At 37.6% G+C, this 20,197-nt stretch overlaps 1 protein-coding gene across 1 annotated transcript in view; it reads right to left on the minus strand.

The window, feature by feature from the left end:
• Positions 1-20,197, minus strand: part of MINDY2 (MINDY lysine 48 deubiquitinase 2) — a 116,559-nt gene that overhangs the window by 13,936 nt on the left and 82,426 nt on the right. The window contains exons 6-7 of the mRNA XM_036734558.1: positions 15,355-15,497; positions 2,727-2,900 (exon numbers count right to left, since the gene is read on the minus strand). Of these exons, the coding sequence (XP_036590453.1) occupies positions 2,727-2,900; positions 15,355-15,497 (317 nt within the window). The remainder of the gene's footprint in view (positions 1-2,726; positions 2,901-15,354; positions 15,498-20,197) is intronic.

The following is a 20,197-nucleotide window of genomic DNA, read 5'->3' on the forward strand; positions in this document are numbered from 1 at the left end:
TTCATTAACAGCAGGGTTAGCAATTTTATCTTCTAGTTCTTTCAGTATCAAAAGATGCAGTTTATTCAGGTGAGGCGACAGAAGCTTATCAAGAACAAGTAAGTGTTCTTACTATTGCCTTACTTTGAAAAATTAATTATTTAGACATTTATGTAAGACCCCAAGCCTGCATTACAGCTCTCAACACAAAAATACTGACTTAGCTTAAGTCTCTAGTAAAGTAAAAAAGAGATTATATTTCAGAAGGCGCTAGAGATTTTTTCTTTTTTTCACTATTTAAAAAAAATTATTTTATTCTCAGTTCCAAATTCTCTCCCTCCCTTCAATCTTTCCTCTACTTTTTGAGAAGGCAAGAGATACAATACTCACTACACATCTGAAGTCATGCAAAACATATTGCTATACTGACAACAGTAATTCTAATTAAGAAAATTCAAATAAGGTAAATGAGGCATACATTTATGATTTTATAATTATAATTCTTTACTATAGATATATAGCATGACACTTAAAGTAAAGAACAAAAACAAAACTATTAGAGAATCGAAAATGAGTCGATCAAAAAGAATTTATGCCTAAACCAAGAAAAGTGTTACATTCCCAAATTAAGTAGATTTATTTACAACAAGTAGAAGATACAAATCGTCAGTGGTGACCTGAAACTTTTACTGGGTATGAGATCCTCTGTAATCTGTTTTTCATTTCTAATTGAACTATTCTTTGTGAAAATAATGAATAAAAAGGATATGGACCCAAACCAACTAGCCAGTTATTGCACCAATTAGCCTTTACTGAGTGCCTGCTATGCTCCAGGTATTGTGCTAAGTGTTTTGGACGCAACAAAAAGCAAAAAACAGTCCCTGCTCTCCAGGAGCTCACATTCTAATGGAGGAGATAGCACACAAATAACTATGGGTATAGAAGGTATACAATTTCAGAATGGAGGCAAAATTAAAGAAGAGTGGGAAAGGTTTCTTGTAGAAGGCAGGACTTTAGCTGAGACTTAAAGGAAGTCAGAGAAGTCAGGAGACAGAGATGAGGTGGGAGTGTTCCAGGAATGGGAGACAATTAGTGAAAATACCCTGAGCTGAGAGGTAAGAGTATCTAGTGGGAGGATAGTGGGAAGCCTGTATCCTTGGATCTCAGAGTATGTCAAGCAGATAAAGGTGTAAGAAGACTAGAAAAAGAGGAAGGAGGCAGATTATGAAGGACTTTAAAAGCCAAATAGAGGATTTATTTGATTGTATAGGTTACAGGGAGCCAATAGAGCTCATTAAGTAGAGGAATGCTATGTTCAAACCCATATTCTAGGAAAATCAATTTGACAGCTGAATCAAGGATAGATTAGAGTGCGAAAAGACCTGAGACAAGGAAAACATCTCGTATTATTGCAGTAGTCTAGCTGTGAGGTGATGAGGGCCTGCACCAGCACGGTGGCAGTGTCAGAAGAAAGAAGCTGACATGCACAAGAAATGTGGGAAGGTGGAAATGACAAGACTTGAGCACTGATTGCACACAGGGGTGAGAGACAGTAAGGAGCTGAGGATGATGCCCAGGGTGTGAGCCTGGGTGACTGGGATGATGGTGGTGGTCCTCTCCAAAGTAACTGGGTGGTAAGAGTGGGGAGAAAGACAGTAAGTTCAGTTTCAGACATGTTGAGCTCAAGATGTCTACTAGTTTGAGATGTTTAATACTTAGTTGGAAATGTAAGACTAGAAATCAGAAAAGAGGTTAGAGATGGACAAGTCAATCTTAGAATAATGTGCATTGAGCTAATAATTGAAACCATGAAAGCTGATGAGACCACCAAGTGAAATAATATAGAGGGAGAAAAGGAGAGGGCCAAGGAGACATGACCTGGTGTGACTTGGATGAAGAGCCAGCAAAGGAGACTGAGAAGGAATAGGTAGCAGGAGAAGCAGGAGAGAGCAGTGTTCCTAAAACTTAGGGAGTACCAAGGAGAAGAGGGCAATCAACACTATCAAAGTCTGTAGTGAAGACAAGAAGGATAAGGATTGAGCAAAGGCCATTAGATGTGGCAATTAAGAGATCTTTTTTAACTTTGTAGAGAGCAGTTTCAGTAGAATAATAAGAATGGAAGCCAGACTGTCTGCAAAGAGTTAAGAAGAGAGTGAGAGGAAAGGAAATAGAGATACCTATTGCAGATGCTTTTATTAAGGAGATTAACCATAAGAGGAAGACAGCTACAGGATAACAGCTAGTGACAACAGATGGATCAAGTGAGGGTTTTTTGAGGATGAAGGAGACATGGGCATGTTTGCAGGTAGCAGAGAAGCAACCAGTAGACAGGGAGTAACTGAAGGTTAGTGACAATAGGGATGATAGAGGGTCTGGAATCTACTAGAGAAGATAGGATGGAAGGTCATCACTTGGGCAACCTTTTAAAATGCAAATTAATTCAGGCATGCAAATTCCACTCATCCATAATAAATTTCTCCGCTTGACATATGGATACTCAGAAGCTTAAGCAGAGATGTTAAAATAAATTTCTACTACTTCATGTTTTTTTCCCTTTTCTCCCCTAACCAAGTTACCATCCATAATAAAAATTTGGAAATGAGTTAGTAACACAAGTGGCAAGTAAGTAAAATAATTCCTCACTACTGTATTAATGAATTAAATCTTGGCTGAAAAGAAACACTTTGGAAATATGCTTATATCTGAATGAAATGGGCATTTTAAAAAAAGAAAAAAAACTGACTTACCTGATCAATCTGATCTTGTTGCCCTCTATATACAGTTTCTGGATCTGAGGGAGGCCTCAGATGGAATTCGGAGTCACAGAAATTTCCATCACCATCTACATTGTGTAGACTTTCCCAAACAACTTTTTCTTCAGTGAGAAAGCCCTGATCTGTTACCAGCAAATATAGTTGACCCTTAATAACAAAATAATGAAAGAATAAAGAGCGTTAAACAGGCAAATATTATTTAGTATAGAATTTAGGAGGAATTTTGTGTTTGGTTCTTAGAGTATTTATATCATTTCTCAATCTTTATAACATTTAGGCAGTCTGCTGGTAAAATCTGTTTGCATAACCATTTGACTCTAGCTACTGTAGTTTTAAATGAGTACATTTCAGCATAAACAGAAACAGAAGCTCTCATTTGGCATATCCAATTAATAAATTAATTACAAATATACATTGGAGGAATATTACATCAAAAATTAGAAAAGTGCTGTAAAAAATATCAGGTAAAACATAAGAAACTACATAACAAAAACTAAAGAATTAAGGTAGTTATCAATAAAATTACACTCCCTTTTTAACTCTTTACGCAGACAGTACCTCTGGTGGTTTTCCTACCTTTCTAAACCCTCTCTCCTCATGCTCCACTCCTCTCCTCTCCCTTCATATTCCCTTAAATAGGGATATTCCCCAACACTTGATGTCTTTATCTCCTCTCAACATACTCTATCCCTAGGTTGATTTCATCCATTCCTACAACTTCAGTTATGATTTCTATGCAAATGTTGTACAAATCTCACAAATCCAATTGGATTCAAGCATTCTGAGAACAGATAACACTTCACTTTTGTTTATCTCTGTATTTACCTAACAATGCCTGGCACACAGGATGTACTTGATAAATGCTGTTTTTCTTCTCCTTTCTCCTCTCCCTCCAAATCCCTCCTTTTGCTTATATATTCCAAATCTACATTTACATATATTAAAAAACATCCAGAGGAAAAAAGTGATTAGAATGGTGAAAGCCTCAACATCATACCATATGAGGATCATGTGAAAGTAGTAGAGGTATTTATTCGAAAGAAGAGAAGAGTTGGGGAAAACATAATTGAAATTAGTATTTGAAAGGTAACGCCTGAAGGAGAGACAAGACCTATTTTATTTGATCTTAGAGGGCAGAAGTAGGAGCAGTAAGAAAAATTTGTAGAAAGATGATGAATTTAAATATGATATAAGGCAAAGTTTCCTAACAATTTATACAAAAATGGGGTGGATGTCTCATGAGATAATGGATCCCCCATTATTAGAAGACTTTCTAAGCAACAGCTGTGTGGCCACTTGCCTATTATGTTAGACAGGATTTTTTTCAGATATAGATTGAACTAGATGCCTGTGGGGGTCTCTTCCAAGTCTGAGCTGTGATTCTTTATCTCCAATTTTTTCTAAAGCTCCAAAACCATATTTTCAAATGCCAATTTCTGCTCCAAGTGAATGTCCCAATAGAACCCCAAATTAAAGAATTCCAAAAGGGAATTCCTCATGTTTTTTAAAACCTTCAAATGCTTCCAATCTGTATATTTTTGTTAACGGCACTATCATCTTCCCAGGCACTGAGAACAGAAACTTCAGTCATCTTTCTCTCATCCTCTATATCTGCTAAGTCTTATCAACTTTATAAGTCCACGGTCCTATCACTGTGGAAAGCAATTTAGAACTATAATAAAAAAAACATTAAACTTTGCATAGCCTTTAACTCAGCATTTCAAGTCTAGATGCATGTTTCCCACCTTCTGGCAGAGAAGTGAAGGACTAGAGGTACAGAATGAGATGTATACTTTCACACACTGCCAATGTGTTAATTTGTTTTGCTTGACTGTATTTTTTACAAGGTAGGGTTTTTATTTGAGGTGAGAATTGTAAGGGAGGAGAGTAGGTAGGTAATAGAATAAAAGAACGTGTCAATGAAAAAAAAAACAGAGTAGAATAAAGTTGAGAAGGGGACACGAGTAGTGTTGGTACTATCATGTTAAATTTAATATATACTTTAAAAACAAGTTAAACTCATGGTTTCACAGACAATCCTCTTTTGCTATTCTTTGTAGATTGAAATGTTCATGTCTGTTGTGCAGTGGCAAGTGGTCTCAGCCCAGAATCAGGGAGACCTGAGTTCAAATCCAGCCCCAGACACTTACTAGCTGTGTGACACTGGGCAAGTCATTTCCTACCAGCTTTACTCCTTGGACTGGATTCTACTATGGGTTCTGGGAATCTCACCATCAGGAAACTGAGGATCCTTTGAGAATGCATCAACTTTGTTGTTCAGACCTCATCTATACCCTCTGTCCCTCTGACTGGAAGACAAAGAACGCCTCCCAAAGCTCCTTTTCAAAGAGGTTCTCCCAGGCCAGTTGTCTCTTCATTTCTCACCAGCTTGCACTCCTTTGGACTGGACTCCATTCTGCCCCCATGCTGGATACCTTTTATTATCCTCTCCTCCCTTTTCAGCTTCCTTTTGTGCACTGTTTTCCCCCATTAAATTGGCAGCTCCTTAAGTGCAGGGGCTGTTTTTTCTTTTTCACCTTTTATCTCTAGCACTTAGCACAATGCCTAGCACAAAGAAAGTGCTTAATAAATGTCTACTGACTGACTGATCTGAGTTCAAATCCAGCCTCAGACATGTACTAGCTGTGTAATTCTGTCAAGTCTTGTAAATGGGGGTAATAATAACACCTGTCACCCAGAGTTGTTGAGGGTCAATGAGGTAATATTTGTAAAGTGTTGAGCACAATGCCTGGAACACAGAAGGTATTTAATAAGTGCTTGTTTCCTTCCTTCAAGTTCATAATAAATAGATAGATAGATAAATAATGAATGAATGAATGAACCTATGTATGTATGTAAATATGTAAGTATGTATATATCTCTACCATCTCCCTCTTAAGTCTAATTCTCTCCACTCACCAACACAGTTCTACTTCAAGTCCATATGGACTATAAGTGCCTAACTCCCTGTCTCCAGTGTTACCACCTCTTTTAAGCACCATGTCAGCACATCTGTGCCAGAACTCCCTCTATTCACCTATCTGCAGCTTAGCATATGAATCTTAGAGGGCTGACTGAGGCTGGAGAAATTAAGTGACCTACCCTCACAGTCATTGCTACTAGCTGTCAAGTATGAGATTTGGATCCAGGCTTTCCTGAATCCAAGTCCATCCCTAATCCAGCTGCAGCAACAATCTTAACCTTGTTCAAAACCTTCTGGCATCTTTCTAGTGACTATGGAAGAAATATAAATCCCTTAGTGTGGCAATACAGTCCTCCACAATTTGGCTTCAACCTACCACTCTCATTTTACACTATTTCATATGCATTACTTCAAGTTCCAAACTATAGTAAAAGTAATTTCCTCATCTTGTCCTGAATTTGCCCTGACCCTTTTGCTTTCCCTGTCTCTGGAGTTGGGCTTATATTCTCCATCGTCAGAACCTAACATCCCTGAGGCAATAATCTACATCTGTTTTATCTTTATATCCCCAGAATACCATTGAGAGCTCTGGAGCAAGTAAATAATAAATGTTTACTGACTTCAATGTTTTCCCATTTCCCTTCTGCTAATCCAAATGTTAGCCATTTTGCAGCTGTGTAGCACTTTCAAGACTGGATACACTAGGATGCAGAGAAGATCAAAGTTTAAGAGGGAAAAAGTGGAAACTATTAGTTAAAATCTGTTGAATCAAATACAAGGAACAAGGATTTTTGAGAACCGACTATACCTTCAGCATTATGTAAGAATTCCTGCCTTGGGGGAGTTTTTCCTGTTCTTCCTATTATTCCATTGAAAGATCAAGAATTAGCTACAACTAAATTAAGCACTTACTACCTACATGAAAAGTCACCACAAGTGTGATATTTAGATTTTATAGGTATATATGTTAACATTAGCTTTGAACAGGTTTAAATAAGAGAAATTCATTAAGACAACTATAATTTCTTTTTAAAATTCGATTTATAGCATACTTCCTTTAGCATTATAACTTAATGGCTTTCTATGTGGTGAGATTTCAAGGTTGCTTCCTAGCCTTCACCCCTTGCAAGAAAAATGATCTTACAAATTGCCCAAAATTTGTTAATAGGCAACAAGGCTTTTCATGCCACAATCTGAGCTAAGGATTAAAATGCAAATACTCCAGTGAGATAATAAACCAAAGACAAATTCATACTAAGACATAAATGACTTAAATAGATTTTTTCCTTACAACAGGCTCTGATGGGGGAATGGTAATGGAAGGAAAGTATCGAGGCCTTGGAAAAATGAAAACGGAAAGCAGCATCTGGAATAGTGAGAAAGGCACAAAAAGAGATGGGGAACTAATGACGAATTTCAAATATTTATAATTCTGCTTAGTATTGGCCTTAGGTAGCACTGTGCTAGATATTGTAGTAATTACTGATAATATTTCAGGATGTTAAAGAAACATAAAATGTGGCTCCCTTCTTAACTGAGTATGCAACTGATTTGGAGAAACAAACGAAACAGTTAACACAGTATCTGATTATATGTTCAAAAGAGTAGCAGACAGCACATACTAAACAATATTTCTAAGAAATGAGATATCGGTGTGGCCTGGAATAGTCCAAAGGAAGTTTATGGAAGTGATGGGTAATATTTAGATGGGTAAAGGTTATGAGAAGGAAAATGCAGTTGAGGACAACAACATGATCAAATGAAGGAAGGACTCCAAAAGGCATATTTGATCTAGGGGTTTATGCTGGGAGTGTGATTCAAAACATAAGACTGCCATGGAAAATGCATCATGAGGATTTAGCTTTAATTGTTCCAGGTACTCCTCTTTTTCTCTTTACCCTGAAGTGTGGTTTCGGACCTCACCAGTCAACTGACACTGCTCACATCTCCAACAACCTATTAGACATTTCAAACCAGACGTCTTATAGACATCTTAAACTCAATATGTCCAAAACTGAATTCTTTTCTTTTCCCCTCAAACCCTTATCTCTTCCTAATTTCCTGATTACTCAGGAGGGTACCGTCATTCTTCCAGTACCCAGGCTTACAACCTAGGTGCTATACTCTACTCACTTCCTCCAACCTATATCTAATCAGTTCCCAAGCTCTGCCATTTCTACCTTTATAACACCTCTCACATATTCTCCTTTTTCTCCTCTGACACTGTAACCACTATGGTAGAGGCCCTTATCACTGCATGCCTAGACCAAGTTTCTTGCCATTCCAGTCCAGTCTCTATTCAGCTGATTTTCCTAGTGTAGGATTGACCATATCACATCCCTCCACCCCACTCAATTACCTCCACCAGCTTCCTACTGACTCCAGGATCAAAATTAAAATCCACTATTTGTCTTTTAAAGCCCTCATAAGTGGGCCCTTCCCTACCTTTCCAGTCTTCTGACTCCTTACACCCCTATCACCCCCACCGTGTACTTTACAATCCAGTCACACTGGCTTCCTTGTTTTTCCTCACATTAGACACTCCCAACTCCCAACTGGGGGCATTTTCATTGGATGCCTGAAACTTTCTCTATCCTCATCTCCACCTATGAATTTTCCCTTTCTTCAAGTCTCAGCTAGCATTCCACCTTCTGCAACAAGTCTCTCCCAATTCCCTTTAATGCTAGTGTCTTTCCTCTGATGATTTATCTACAATTAATCTTGATTTGTACATAACTGTTTGCATGCTGTGGTCCTCATTAGACTGTGAGCTCTTTGAAAGCAGAGACTGTCTTTCACCTTTTTTTATCCACAGTACCAGATATGTAGTAGGTGTTTAACAAATGCATGTTGACTGACAACATTCAGTGTCTTTTGTTTACTCCTATCTCTAGCATCTCAGTTCTTCATTTGAGACTTTGTGCCAGACCAGGTCCTGCAGTTCCTGCACTGTTATAGAGAATGATCAAGGCCTTATGTTGGATGCTGATCTCTATTACCTGGACTGCTTCCACCTTACCAGGTGTGTCTGTACTCAGAGTACTACTGCTGGGCCCCTCTAAATCATCCTGGTTCAGAGGACTGGGATCTTTAGAGTCTGCTGGAGTATTTTTAGTTGGACTGCTCTAGACATCAAGCTCTCCTGTGTTTCTAACTGTCTTCACACTACAGGGTGGCAGAGGGAGGGGATGCTCTGGGCTTCCTTGCTCCCTCTCTCCAACTTCCATACAGAATTCTATAGGCTTTATGTGCCCCTGGAGTGTCTTTGATCAAGTGCTGGCAAAGCTTTTGGCATTATCTGCACTCAGATGAATGCCAGAACTAATTTTTATAGGCCTCAGCTCTTTTACTGCGTAGTCCTGGGCTGGATGACAATGCCTATCATAGTTTCTCTTTAAACTTGCTAAATAATTCAGTTTGGTGCTATATAAAGGTCTCTGTTGCTGTACATGTGAGAGAGCAATGGATCTCTCAGACCATTCACATAGCTATCCTAATCAGAAGTGCCAATATAGTAAACTCTCAAATAGATCTGGGTCTAGGATGTCCCCAAGGGATATTGGCAGCAAATTGTTTGTAAATTGGTGCTTTCTTTTCTTAATAGTGGATCTTAAAGTGTGGATCTTTCCATCATGTGCCCTTGGACAACAGGTTACAACAAACTGAAAACATGGGAAGAACAAGAGCCATTGGGCATGCAGAGCTACACACACTTTAATTAGGGAAAATATTTGAGACTGTAGTGATCTATTAGTATCTGTAATGAAGATTAGAAAGCTTTTAGAAGTTGCCAATACTCAAGTATAGCTTTGATACAAAAAGCTACTAGTTTTAAATATTCTTGTAGCCTTGATTCGGCAGCATTGTGTACCTAGACGGAGTCTTAGGTACAGGAATAAGATGAAGATCTTGAGCCTCAGAAATATTTTAAAATTATGTTCCACCTTTATAATGAATAACTGTATCAGGTAGGAATAAAGTAATATAGGCCCAAAACTAAATGCTCTGAGTAGCTACTGTCCACAGGAAATAGTTTTTGGTTGTTTTTTTTTTCTTTGTGGTTTGTTCCTACTAAAGGCCTGATCTAATGACTCACTCTGGAACTAAAGTGATCCTTGGTTCTTAAAGGCTATACTAGTAAGGGTAAATTCTGGCAGGTCTTACTCTGGTGGAAAGGCTTTAGGTTGAACCCAGTGATGGACTTTATGTGTGTTCAGGGACTATCTTAGTTAAGTTTGGAAAAGATCTTTATCAGAAGGGTGGCCACCTAGTGATGAATATTTTTGGTTTCATGAGTAGCTATGGCTTCCTAATAAGGTATGAAAGGCTACAATCTGTACTCATAATGGGAATATTCCCATTGATAGAATCATGGATAACTGAAGTATGTTTTTTTCTTTTTTAAAAATTATATATATGTGTGTGTGTGTATAGATAGATAGATACACACATACACATTTTCAGTCAGTAAAAATCTGCCTTCTCACTATTCCCCTCAACTGAGAAAAGAAAAACAAAACCCATGACAAACAAAATAAACAAGCAAATAAGCAAAATAAACAAGTTAATCAAACCAAATTTCCCTATTGGCTACGTCCAAAAAAATAAAGAAAAATGTCTCGGCTTATACTTTGAGTCCTTCCCTTTTCTATTGGGTGGCAAGAAGCTTGCTTCATAATTTGTCCTCTAGAATCATGGTTGGTCATTACACTGATCAAAGTTCCTTATTCTTTCAAAGTTTTTATTTTTTACCATATTATTATTATAGTTCTGTTCACTTCACTGTGCATCATCAATTCATATATGTCTTCCTAGGTTTCTCAGAAACCATCTGCTTTATTATTTCAGGTAGCACAACAGTATCGTATCACATTTATATAATCTAACTTGTTCAGCAATCTCCCAATTTATAGGTAGCTCCTCATGTTCCTGTTCTTTGCCACCTCAAAAAGTTATAGATATTTTTGTACATCCTTAGAATTTGTTTTGCTGGTTTCTACTCCCTTCCTTAATCTGTTTTTTAACTTTTTCTTACCTCGATTTCCTGGATGAGTGAAATGTATTACTGTAACCTATTGTGTATGTATATGTAGATGAGAGTCAGTTGTTCTCCCTATCTTGCTTATATAATGTCTATTTGAGTATCTTGATTATGTGAGATAATTTTTCCTAACCTCTACTCCCCCCACAATTGTATTCCTCTTCCCCACTCTTTCAGTTCTCTTAAGGTCATTAAGATATAACATAACCATCTAAGGCCCTGTGTAATTAGACTCTCTCTCTGATGATATTAGGTTTTAGAGGGGATATTATTGTACGATATCTCCCTGTATTTGAATGTAAACAGTTTATCCTTGTTTAGTCCCTATCATTGTTCATTCATGTTTACCTTTTTGTGTTTTTATTCATTCCTCTATTTAAACTCCAAAGTTTTTATGCATCTTTGGTCTTTTAATCAGGAATGCTTGGCAATCTTCGATTTCAATAAAGGTTTATTTTTCCTCTCTAGTATTATGCTTAGTTTTGCTGGGTGAGTTATCCTTCGATGTAAGTCTATATCCTTTGCCCTCTAGAATATCACATTCCAAGTTCTCCCATCCTTTAAATGTTGGGTGCCAAATCTGACTGTGTTTTAATATATCTTGTTCTCTTATAGAGTCATTGGCTTCCACTTGGTACATTCTAATTTTCAGGGAATTAGTTCTTTGGAGTAAGCTTCCAAGCTATTAATTCTCTTTTCAATTCTTTTTTCCATAGCTCTCAATTCTTTTCCATTTTTTTTTCCTCTAATGCTCTCATTTCTTTGAAAAAAAACATTTTAAAACTCTTGCTTCATCTCTTCTAGGAATTCTAGTTGAATTTGTGTCCAAGCTTGGTTTTCTCTGAGGCTTTGCTTATAGATATTTTGGACTCATTCTTGTCTTCTGGGTTTCAGCCTTGAGCATCCCTGCCACCATAATAGCTCTTTATGGTGGGTTTGATTCTTTTTTTATTTTTCCAGTCAACTTCCTGACTTGAAATTTGATGTTAGAGTGGACTCTGCATGCTTTTGGAGAGGTCTGGGTTGTTCCTGTTCCTATTTTCTTGGGGGTATTGACTGTTGTGTTAGTCCAGGATCTCAGGAATAGGCAAAGTAGTCTGATTCAGGGCAAAGTGTGATTGGTGGTTCTCCGGGTCTGAGCTCTGCAAATTCCTGACCTGAGTTTGGGCTGGGCAACAGTTGCTGAACTCGGGCTCCACTTGCCAGCTAGGAAGTTCTGCTGACAGAGTGACAGAATTGCAGGTTTCCCTTTGGTCTGGGATTCTTCCCCTGGTTATTATCTGAAAGCTTAAGATTAGGTTAGAAGATGGAACTGAGATCCTGCTCTGCTCCTGGATTCTGAGTCACACCACTATTGCTCGCTTCTAAACTTGGGCCTTTCTTGGTACAAAGAGCTCGGCTTTCCTAACCATTAACAACATCACATCAGAAAGCAGGTACCCTTTCCAGACTGCCCTGGATCTGTGACCTATAACTGGGCAGGGGGCTCCAAAGATGCTATTTGGCAGCTATTTCTGCATGCTACAATGTGTGAGTATTAGTCTGGGAGCTCTTCTTGCCCTTGTGCACAACTTCTCCTCAGGTGCTGCCAGACCTGTCCCTAGTGTTTGAGGACCTCTCTGTCTATCTCTCTACATTAGCCTGGGCTGGACAAATTACTCACCATGACTTTTTGGATTTCTTTATCAGCATTCAATCTGGTACATTTTCTTTTCTAGATCTGTTTGGAGGAAGTTTTTTTTTTGCAGGCCTCACTGTACTACTTCCTGTTATTCTTCCTTCTATATCTTGGCTTTGCCTCCTCCTATTTTTTTCAATCATGCCATGTTTCCACAATACATTGCAATCCACAGAAAACAGAAACATAGGTTATTTAGTTCATTCCACTTTATGGCCTGGTACGCAACCCTGTGGTATCAGGCTATAGAGCATCTTGTATAAAACAAGTAGTATATGTGGAATACAATAGCTTCATGAAGCTCCTGGTCAGGGTGTCTAAAGGATAAACCTAAGATACTCATTTAGGCTCCTGGTAACAGTGTGTTGCTCTGTGTTTTCAGTCTCTTATTAGCACTAAGATTTCTATGTTACACTTCTCTCTAGAGAGGGATAAGTTCAATCTAAACATGAATGCTGTATAGCCGTGGCCCTGTGATAATGTTCTCTATCCTATGATTCCATGAAGGTTAATAAAAGTCAGGGTGACACAGGAAGCATTATAGCTGACAGGTGTGAGCAAGCGTATCACTCCACAGATTCCTTGGAAGCCAATGAAGGCAGTACAACATAAGGTATTCTACAGGTAATAGGGATTTGGGAAAATCTAGAGAATGGAGCCCAATGGCACATGGTTAAGCTTTAATGCCATCTGTGCAAAGATATAATTCATATCCATTTGTGTAGCCTCCAAATACAAGAAAACCAACCCACCCTCTTTGTCTAAGTTCAATGCCTTGTCTATATCTTAGCACAAAACTTTTAGCCTAACTACTGTACCTTGGACTTGTTCCTCTCCTGGACCTTGTTGTGAATGGCAGATTTTGATCCTGCTCCCTTCTCTGATACTACCTCTAGCCTCTGGCCCTACTCAGCTAATCAATCTTTCTACCTGATTCTTGATATTGGTAAGTTGCTCTGTGTTCTCAGCTTCTATCTAAACTAGAGTTCCTCTGTTAATCTTCTCTGGAGGAGGGGACAGTTTAATCTACAACAAGGATGCCATTCAGATCAAAGAGAGATCCAGACAACAGAGACTAGGGGATAAGTGCTAATTATGGTAAGAGGAAGACCAAACAACTAGGAAATAGGGGAACAAGGTAGAGGTTTAGAGAATGATGCATCACTTATAAGGAACAAGTCTATGAATAAGTCAAGGGTCTAGGAACAAGGAAGTCAAAGCAGAAAAAGCAAAGTAAAGGCAGCTTAATTTCAGTGGCCAAGGTAGGCAAGAATCTAGACTCAAAAATTTCAGGTAAGTTAATGCACTAACATCAGTATGAGAATATTTGAATGAGTCTAATTGGAAAAGAGATGTGGTCTTTTCTCTAGATTTATAATACTCCTACTGAAAATCAGAGGCTCTTTAAACCACATTTTCCATACCTGAAGAGATAGCTAAGCAGTGCAACTGATAGAGTACTAGACTTGCAGTTAGGAAGACAGCTCAAATCCTGCCTTGGGTACTTAACTGTGGGACCCTGAAAAATAAATCACTTAGCCTCTCTCAGTCTCAAGTTTCCTATCTGTAAAATGGGGTTATCAGCATCTACCTCACAGAGTAATTGGGAAGATCCACTGTACTGACAGGCGTAAAGCACTTTGCAAGTCCTAAGTTAACTACACAAATGCTATTATTATTATTATTAATTTCAGCTAGCTACACTGTAAGTAATATGATAGGTATATGACCTGAGTATGGTTATTAGGAGCTTTCATTTTCTTATATAAATCAACCATATACAAAGAAGTAGAAGATATGGTCCCTGTTTCTGAGGCATTTACAATCTATTTGGAAAGATGAAGTATGTAGTACATACACTAAGATAATTATTACCATGTAGTAAATGATAAGTGGCAAATGAATAGAGTGGATAATAACTGCCTAAGGAATTCACAGGAAGGAAGAAATCACTTCTAGCTGAGGTTGTCAGGAAATGCTTCAAAAAGAAGTTGGAATTAGGCCATGCTTTGAAAGATGAGTATGACTTAAACAGGCAGGAAAAATATGTGGAAGGCATTCCAGAGAGGGAGATGAGCCTAGGAAACAGGGAACAGTGTGTTAAAAGTACAGAACAAGAAAGTACAAGATGTTGGATAAAAAGTAGAGAAGTTTGCACAAAATAGTTTGTGCAAGATAAGAATGGGAAATGTAACTATAAATATTGGTTGCAGTCAGACTGTTAAGAATCATGAATAATAGGCCAAGGAATTTGAATTTTATTCCATAGGCATCAGGGAACAACAAGTAAAGGTTTTTGAAAGTGGAAAAAATGAGATAAAGGTAAAATTTTGGGAAGATTAATCTAGCAGTAGTACAAAGCATGAATTGGAAAGGGAGCAAAATAAAGGTAAGGAGGTTGATTATATTGTAATGGTCAAGATATTAAATTATAAATGTTCAAACTAGAGTGGTGGCAGAATAGAAAGGAATAGATATATCAAAGAGACATTGTAAAGGAAGAATCAATAGAATTTGGTAAAGACTATAAATGACTATAATGATGATTTCAAGTGATGTTAGTAATCATTTAGCAGTATACACTACCATAAACAAATGAAAACACTCATCTGACTTTCTCTTAGCATTCTTTTAGTATTCAAAACGAAACAACCATCATAGGCTCTCTCCTTAGTTGTCTACCTCTTTAGGAAATAGTGAAATATTTCTTATTTAAGTGATAAATCTATTTAACCATTAATAATTTTAATTTGACTTTGAAAATCCACTTATTTTAATAACCATTTAAGCTAGCTGCCCATACTACCTTAGAGAAGTGTTTAGTAATTACCAACATAGTTATGATGGCTAAGGGATTTCTGCTAAAAGCTAAAATCACTAAGTATATCATAAGGCATCTTTTAAATCAAGCAACTTTAACTGAGGAAAACACAACAAAATAGCTATTTCTATATCATACCTTGTATTTGGTCATGGTGCTAAAATGATTGTTCCGAAAGAATACACAAAGTTCTCCTTCCTGAACTGCTGACGTAAGTTCACATAATCCATGATATGTCAGTTGAGTGGCTGTGTTATTTAGAAACTGCTCAGCTACAAAGCCTATGGAACCAATGCATAAGATTAGAGAGAAGAATAATCTCAAGATTCATATCATAATTTTTTAAATTTTATTTACATTGTTCCAGAAATGGATCAAATGAAGTAATGGCTCTTCTTTAGATTGCCTTCTGTGGATGCAATGTTGGAGGAAACGCTGCCTTCTCCTGCTGTAGGGAATCCCTATCTCTACAGACACATTCCTATTCAAAAGAATATACATATCTATGTAGACATGTATGTCTACAGACACATTCACAACTGTGCAGAAATTGCCCAATGGAAACCTGGAAATCACCGGCTATCCAAAACAGGTATGAATGCTATAGTCAAAAGCTCTTATTACAGATTACTGCTAAGCTTACCATGGCTTTGGTGTTTCAAAAACTTCTGCAGGTTTTAAAATGTTCTCTATTTCCCAAGAGACCCTGGTCAGCAAAACTGATTGAGTAGAAGCATGAAAATTCAAGCAGGAGACTTGACAATAATTGTATTGCATGCCATTTCTTATTCTGATCCCTCAAGGGATATGTTACACATTGTACAGGCTTGTCTTCTTGGGAAATAAGACACATTAAATGGTTTTCATTTTTGAAATACATAAAAAGGTAGCAAATACCCTTACAAGATTTTATTTGAGTTGCATTTATGATTCCATGATGAAAGGAACTGCCTCTATTTCAATAAGTAATTTTTTATAAATCCAATTAAAGGCAGTGAATTTTTGGTTTTAATTTAATAGATGGGGTGCTAGAGAACAGTGATTTTTCTGGGGTCTGTGAACATATTTTTAAAAAACCCAGTTTCATCTGTATTTCAATATAATTGGTTTCCTTTGTAATTCTGTGTATTTCATGCATTCAAAGACATTATTCTGAGAAGGGGTCCATAGGCTTCATTAGACTAATAAAGGACACCTTGACACAAAAAAGGCTAAGAACCCCTGATATAGAAGGAACAGGAGAAAGGAGTTGCCCCTAAAAATTTTTAACATGATAGGAAGTAAGGATGTGGTAGGGCAGAAGGCACATTTGTGACTAGGAACAAGGATGCGGCATTATAGCAGAAAGAATAGAAAAGGTATGTCCTTAGGATGCCAGATACCTGGGTATCTGAGGGAAAGGAAGAGGGATACAAAAAGACCAAAAAGAAGCAGCAAGTTGGAAGAAGAAGCTAGGCAGCATAGGTATTTTTCTCAATTTCTTTTTTAATTAATTTTTTTTCCCTTATCAAGCATTTTTTTCTTCACATAACCTCCCCACATTGAAAACAAATCAAAAACATACCATCTAACAAATAAACATAGTTTTGATTTCTTTTCCTAAGTGAAAGGGCAGATGGTTGTCAATAAAATTTTGCATCTATTCAAGGGCTGCTATGAGTATTGATATGCTGATTGTGGGGATGAATAAGAGTGGAGGAAAAAGACAGGGAGTAAGTAGAGAGAGACAATATAATTAGGAAAGAACGAAAAGGAAGTGAGAGTTCTCCGTCTAGAAATATACGTATATGTATATTTATGTGTACATAAAATGTATATAAAAAGTCCTTTATTCCATTAAAAATCAATTGTTTTCTTGGCAAGGTTAAGGAAAGTAGAAAAGTACTGCCTTGCTATATTGAAATCTCAGTTGAAATATGTAACTTAAATTTGTAGTGGATGGAATCAGCACAGTTTCGTGATTTTCTTGGGCTCTGGTCAGCAACATTTGACTAGGAACAAATAAGGAGAAGGGTGGAAGTGATCCAGGGTTGGGCTTTTCTAACGTATTGGCAACAGGACAACCAGACAAGGGAAAGTAATACACATAAGTATATATGCATATACATACATATACATAAAAATTTTGAGTTGCATTTATGATTCCACGATGAAAGGAACTGCCTCTATTTCAATTCATATAGAAACTCATCTTCGACTTCAAGTCTTAGTAGGTTGCTTATCCCTCCAGTCCTCATTCTTCCCCAAGCCATTACCCCTGCACCAGCTATATTTTTGTCCCTGTACTACCTCAATCTTTCGGTGAATCACTTCACCTCTATGTTATACACTATCTTCTTAAATCTTTTACCTTACCCTTATCCTGTTGCCAATTTTACCAAATCTCAACTCTGAATTATTATTGTCTAACTCTTTCACTGATGAGCAGGGGAAAAAAAAGTCACCAAACTCCTGCCCGGTTCCACTAGATAATCTCAACTGCAGTAAGGCAGTCCTTTTATATTTCCCTAATCAATCAGCTATCTCATCATTGGGGATAATACAAACCTTTCTGGCCCTTCTCAAATCTCCCGTAGTACCCTTTTCCTCACTCAGAAAAGGACTGTACTTTATACCTCACTAAAAGAAAAATAAGATCAGTCATTAAGAGCTCCCTTTTCTCCATTCCTGTTCATCTTACATCAACTATACATCTTTCCTCATCATCTCCTTTTATATTTCTGTCTTTGACAAAGATCCTACCTCTTCCACTGCATCCTCAACCTCTTTCACTCATACTCTCCTGGCCAAGGCAAATCCTTCTATATGTACTCTCTCATTTCCTCCTGTTTTCTTTAGAAGACTGCCTCTACCACCATCCCTACTCTTTCTAGTATTCAATCATTCCCTAAGTGATTGAGCAAATTCAGTGAGTGAATCTACCCCAAATGTTCACATGGACTATCTGTACACGACCTGTGGTAAGAACATTCCAAGCTAGTATTGGTCTGATCAGTCACAGTCAGGCAGACTGTAACTTGACTTAGCATAGTGATGTCATTTGGGCCCTCTTTGAGAAAGAAGGGGACAACATTTACCAACCAACCAGTTTCTTTATTGCTTTTTATGAATATACCAATGTTTCCACTATCTTTAAAGAACCCTGACTTTATCTGAGCATCTGCACTACCTACTGTCCAATATTTCTCTTAGTCTCTGCTAACCTCCTGTTTAGAGAATGCTGTCTATACTATTTCAACTTCCTCTCTTCTCACTTGCTTCTTAACTCCCTATATTCTGGTTTCTAATCTCATCATTCAACTGAAATTATCCTCTCCAAAATTACCAATGATCTCTTAATTGTCAAATCTAAAGGCGTTTTCTCGATCTTCTGTAACATGTGATACTATCAATCACCTAGGTTTTCATGACACCGCTCTCTCCTGATTCTCCTTCTGTCTGACAGCTCCTTCTTAGTCTCCTTTATTGGATCTTCCTCCAGATCACCTCCACTAACCACAGGAATCTCCAAAGGCTCTGTCCTGGGCCCTTTCCTCTTCTCCCATTATATCAGGGGTCTACCGATCTCCAAGAAATAGATTTTAGGGGTCAATGAAGTTGGAGGGGGTCTTCATTTTCACTAACCTCTAAGTGAAATTTCATGATTCCTTCAACTATGAATTAAAAATTAAAAACAAAAAATTATTCTGAGAAGGGGTTAATGAGAGGAAAGATTAAAAACTCTGACTCTATACTACCTTGCTTGGTGATCTCATCAGCTCCCATGGGTTCACTTATCACTTCTATACAGATTCTCAGATCTATATACTCAGTCTCAGTCTGTCTCCTGAACCAGAGTTCTCCATTTTGGACATCTTGATGATAAGTATCTTAAATTCAACATGTCCAAAACAGAAGTCATTATTTTTCCCCTATACCCTTCATACTCTTCCAAACTTTCCTGTTACAGTTCCCCATTGCTATCACTACGGCTTCTCTTGTTTTCCTCCTTATTCCTGAGTCTATTAATCACTTGTCATTAAGTATTAAACTGTTTCCAGTACACTCCTCCTATTCTCTTATTCTCATCCCTCTTTCAACTCCTATCCCACCCACCCATTCTAACCTTGCTTACTTTTTCCACTGTGTCTTTGACCTCTTTTGCTCATACATTTTCTGTCTATTATTAGCCCTCACTGAAACCTGGCTCCCTTCTGATGGCTTTCTTTTCCAGCACTGGATGTACCTTCTCCCACACCCTGACACACTGGTCCTGGAGGAGAAATCAAAATACTTGTTGCTCCCCATTGCTATTTCCAGACTTTCCCCTTATCTTCTCCACTGAAAAACCTCAATCAAAATTTCCCACCCAATCCAAACTATGGTACCTATAATTTATCAACCCACAGGTCATTCTCAAGGAATTCAGTACTTGGCTTACCATTTTCCTCTCCTCTCCAATGCTTGTTGCTATCTTAGGGGATTTGAATATTATAATAATATCAATAACAATAAAAATGATAGCTACTATTTATAGAGTGCCTATTATGGGCCAGGCCCTATGCTAAACATTTTACATTTTTTAATTAACTCATTTGATCCTCACAACAACCCTGGGAGGTAGATACTATTATTATCCCAATTTTGTAGATGAGGAAACTGAGGCAAAAAAAAGTTAAATTATTTGCCCAGGGTCACACAGCTAGTAAGTGTTTGAGGCTGGATTTGAACTCAGGCCTTCCTCACTCCAGGTCCAGTACTCTACTTGGTCACCAAGTTCCTTCAAAGTCCCCTTCCTTCGAGGATCTTCCCTAAAACATGACCTCCAGCTCTCACTCGCAGCAATTCCTTAGCCTCCTTAAATATTATGACCTATTCTTTTGCTCCACCTTAGTAACATACAGAGATGGTCACATTAGACCTATTACTTATACATGTTTCACTTACCTAATTAAAAACTGACATTCCCCAACTGACCATAACTTCCTTTTTATTCTACCTT

The sequence above is a fragment of the Trichosurus vulpecula genome, chromosome 8, assembly GCF_011100635.1.
Source record: "Trichosurus vulpecula isolate mTriVul1 chromosome 8, mTriVul1.pri, whole genome shotgun sequence".
Taxonomy (NCBI): Eukaryota; Metazoa; Chordata; class Mammalia; order Diprotodontia; family Phalangeridae; genus Trichosurus; species Trichosurus vulpecula.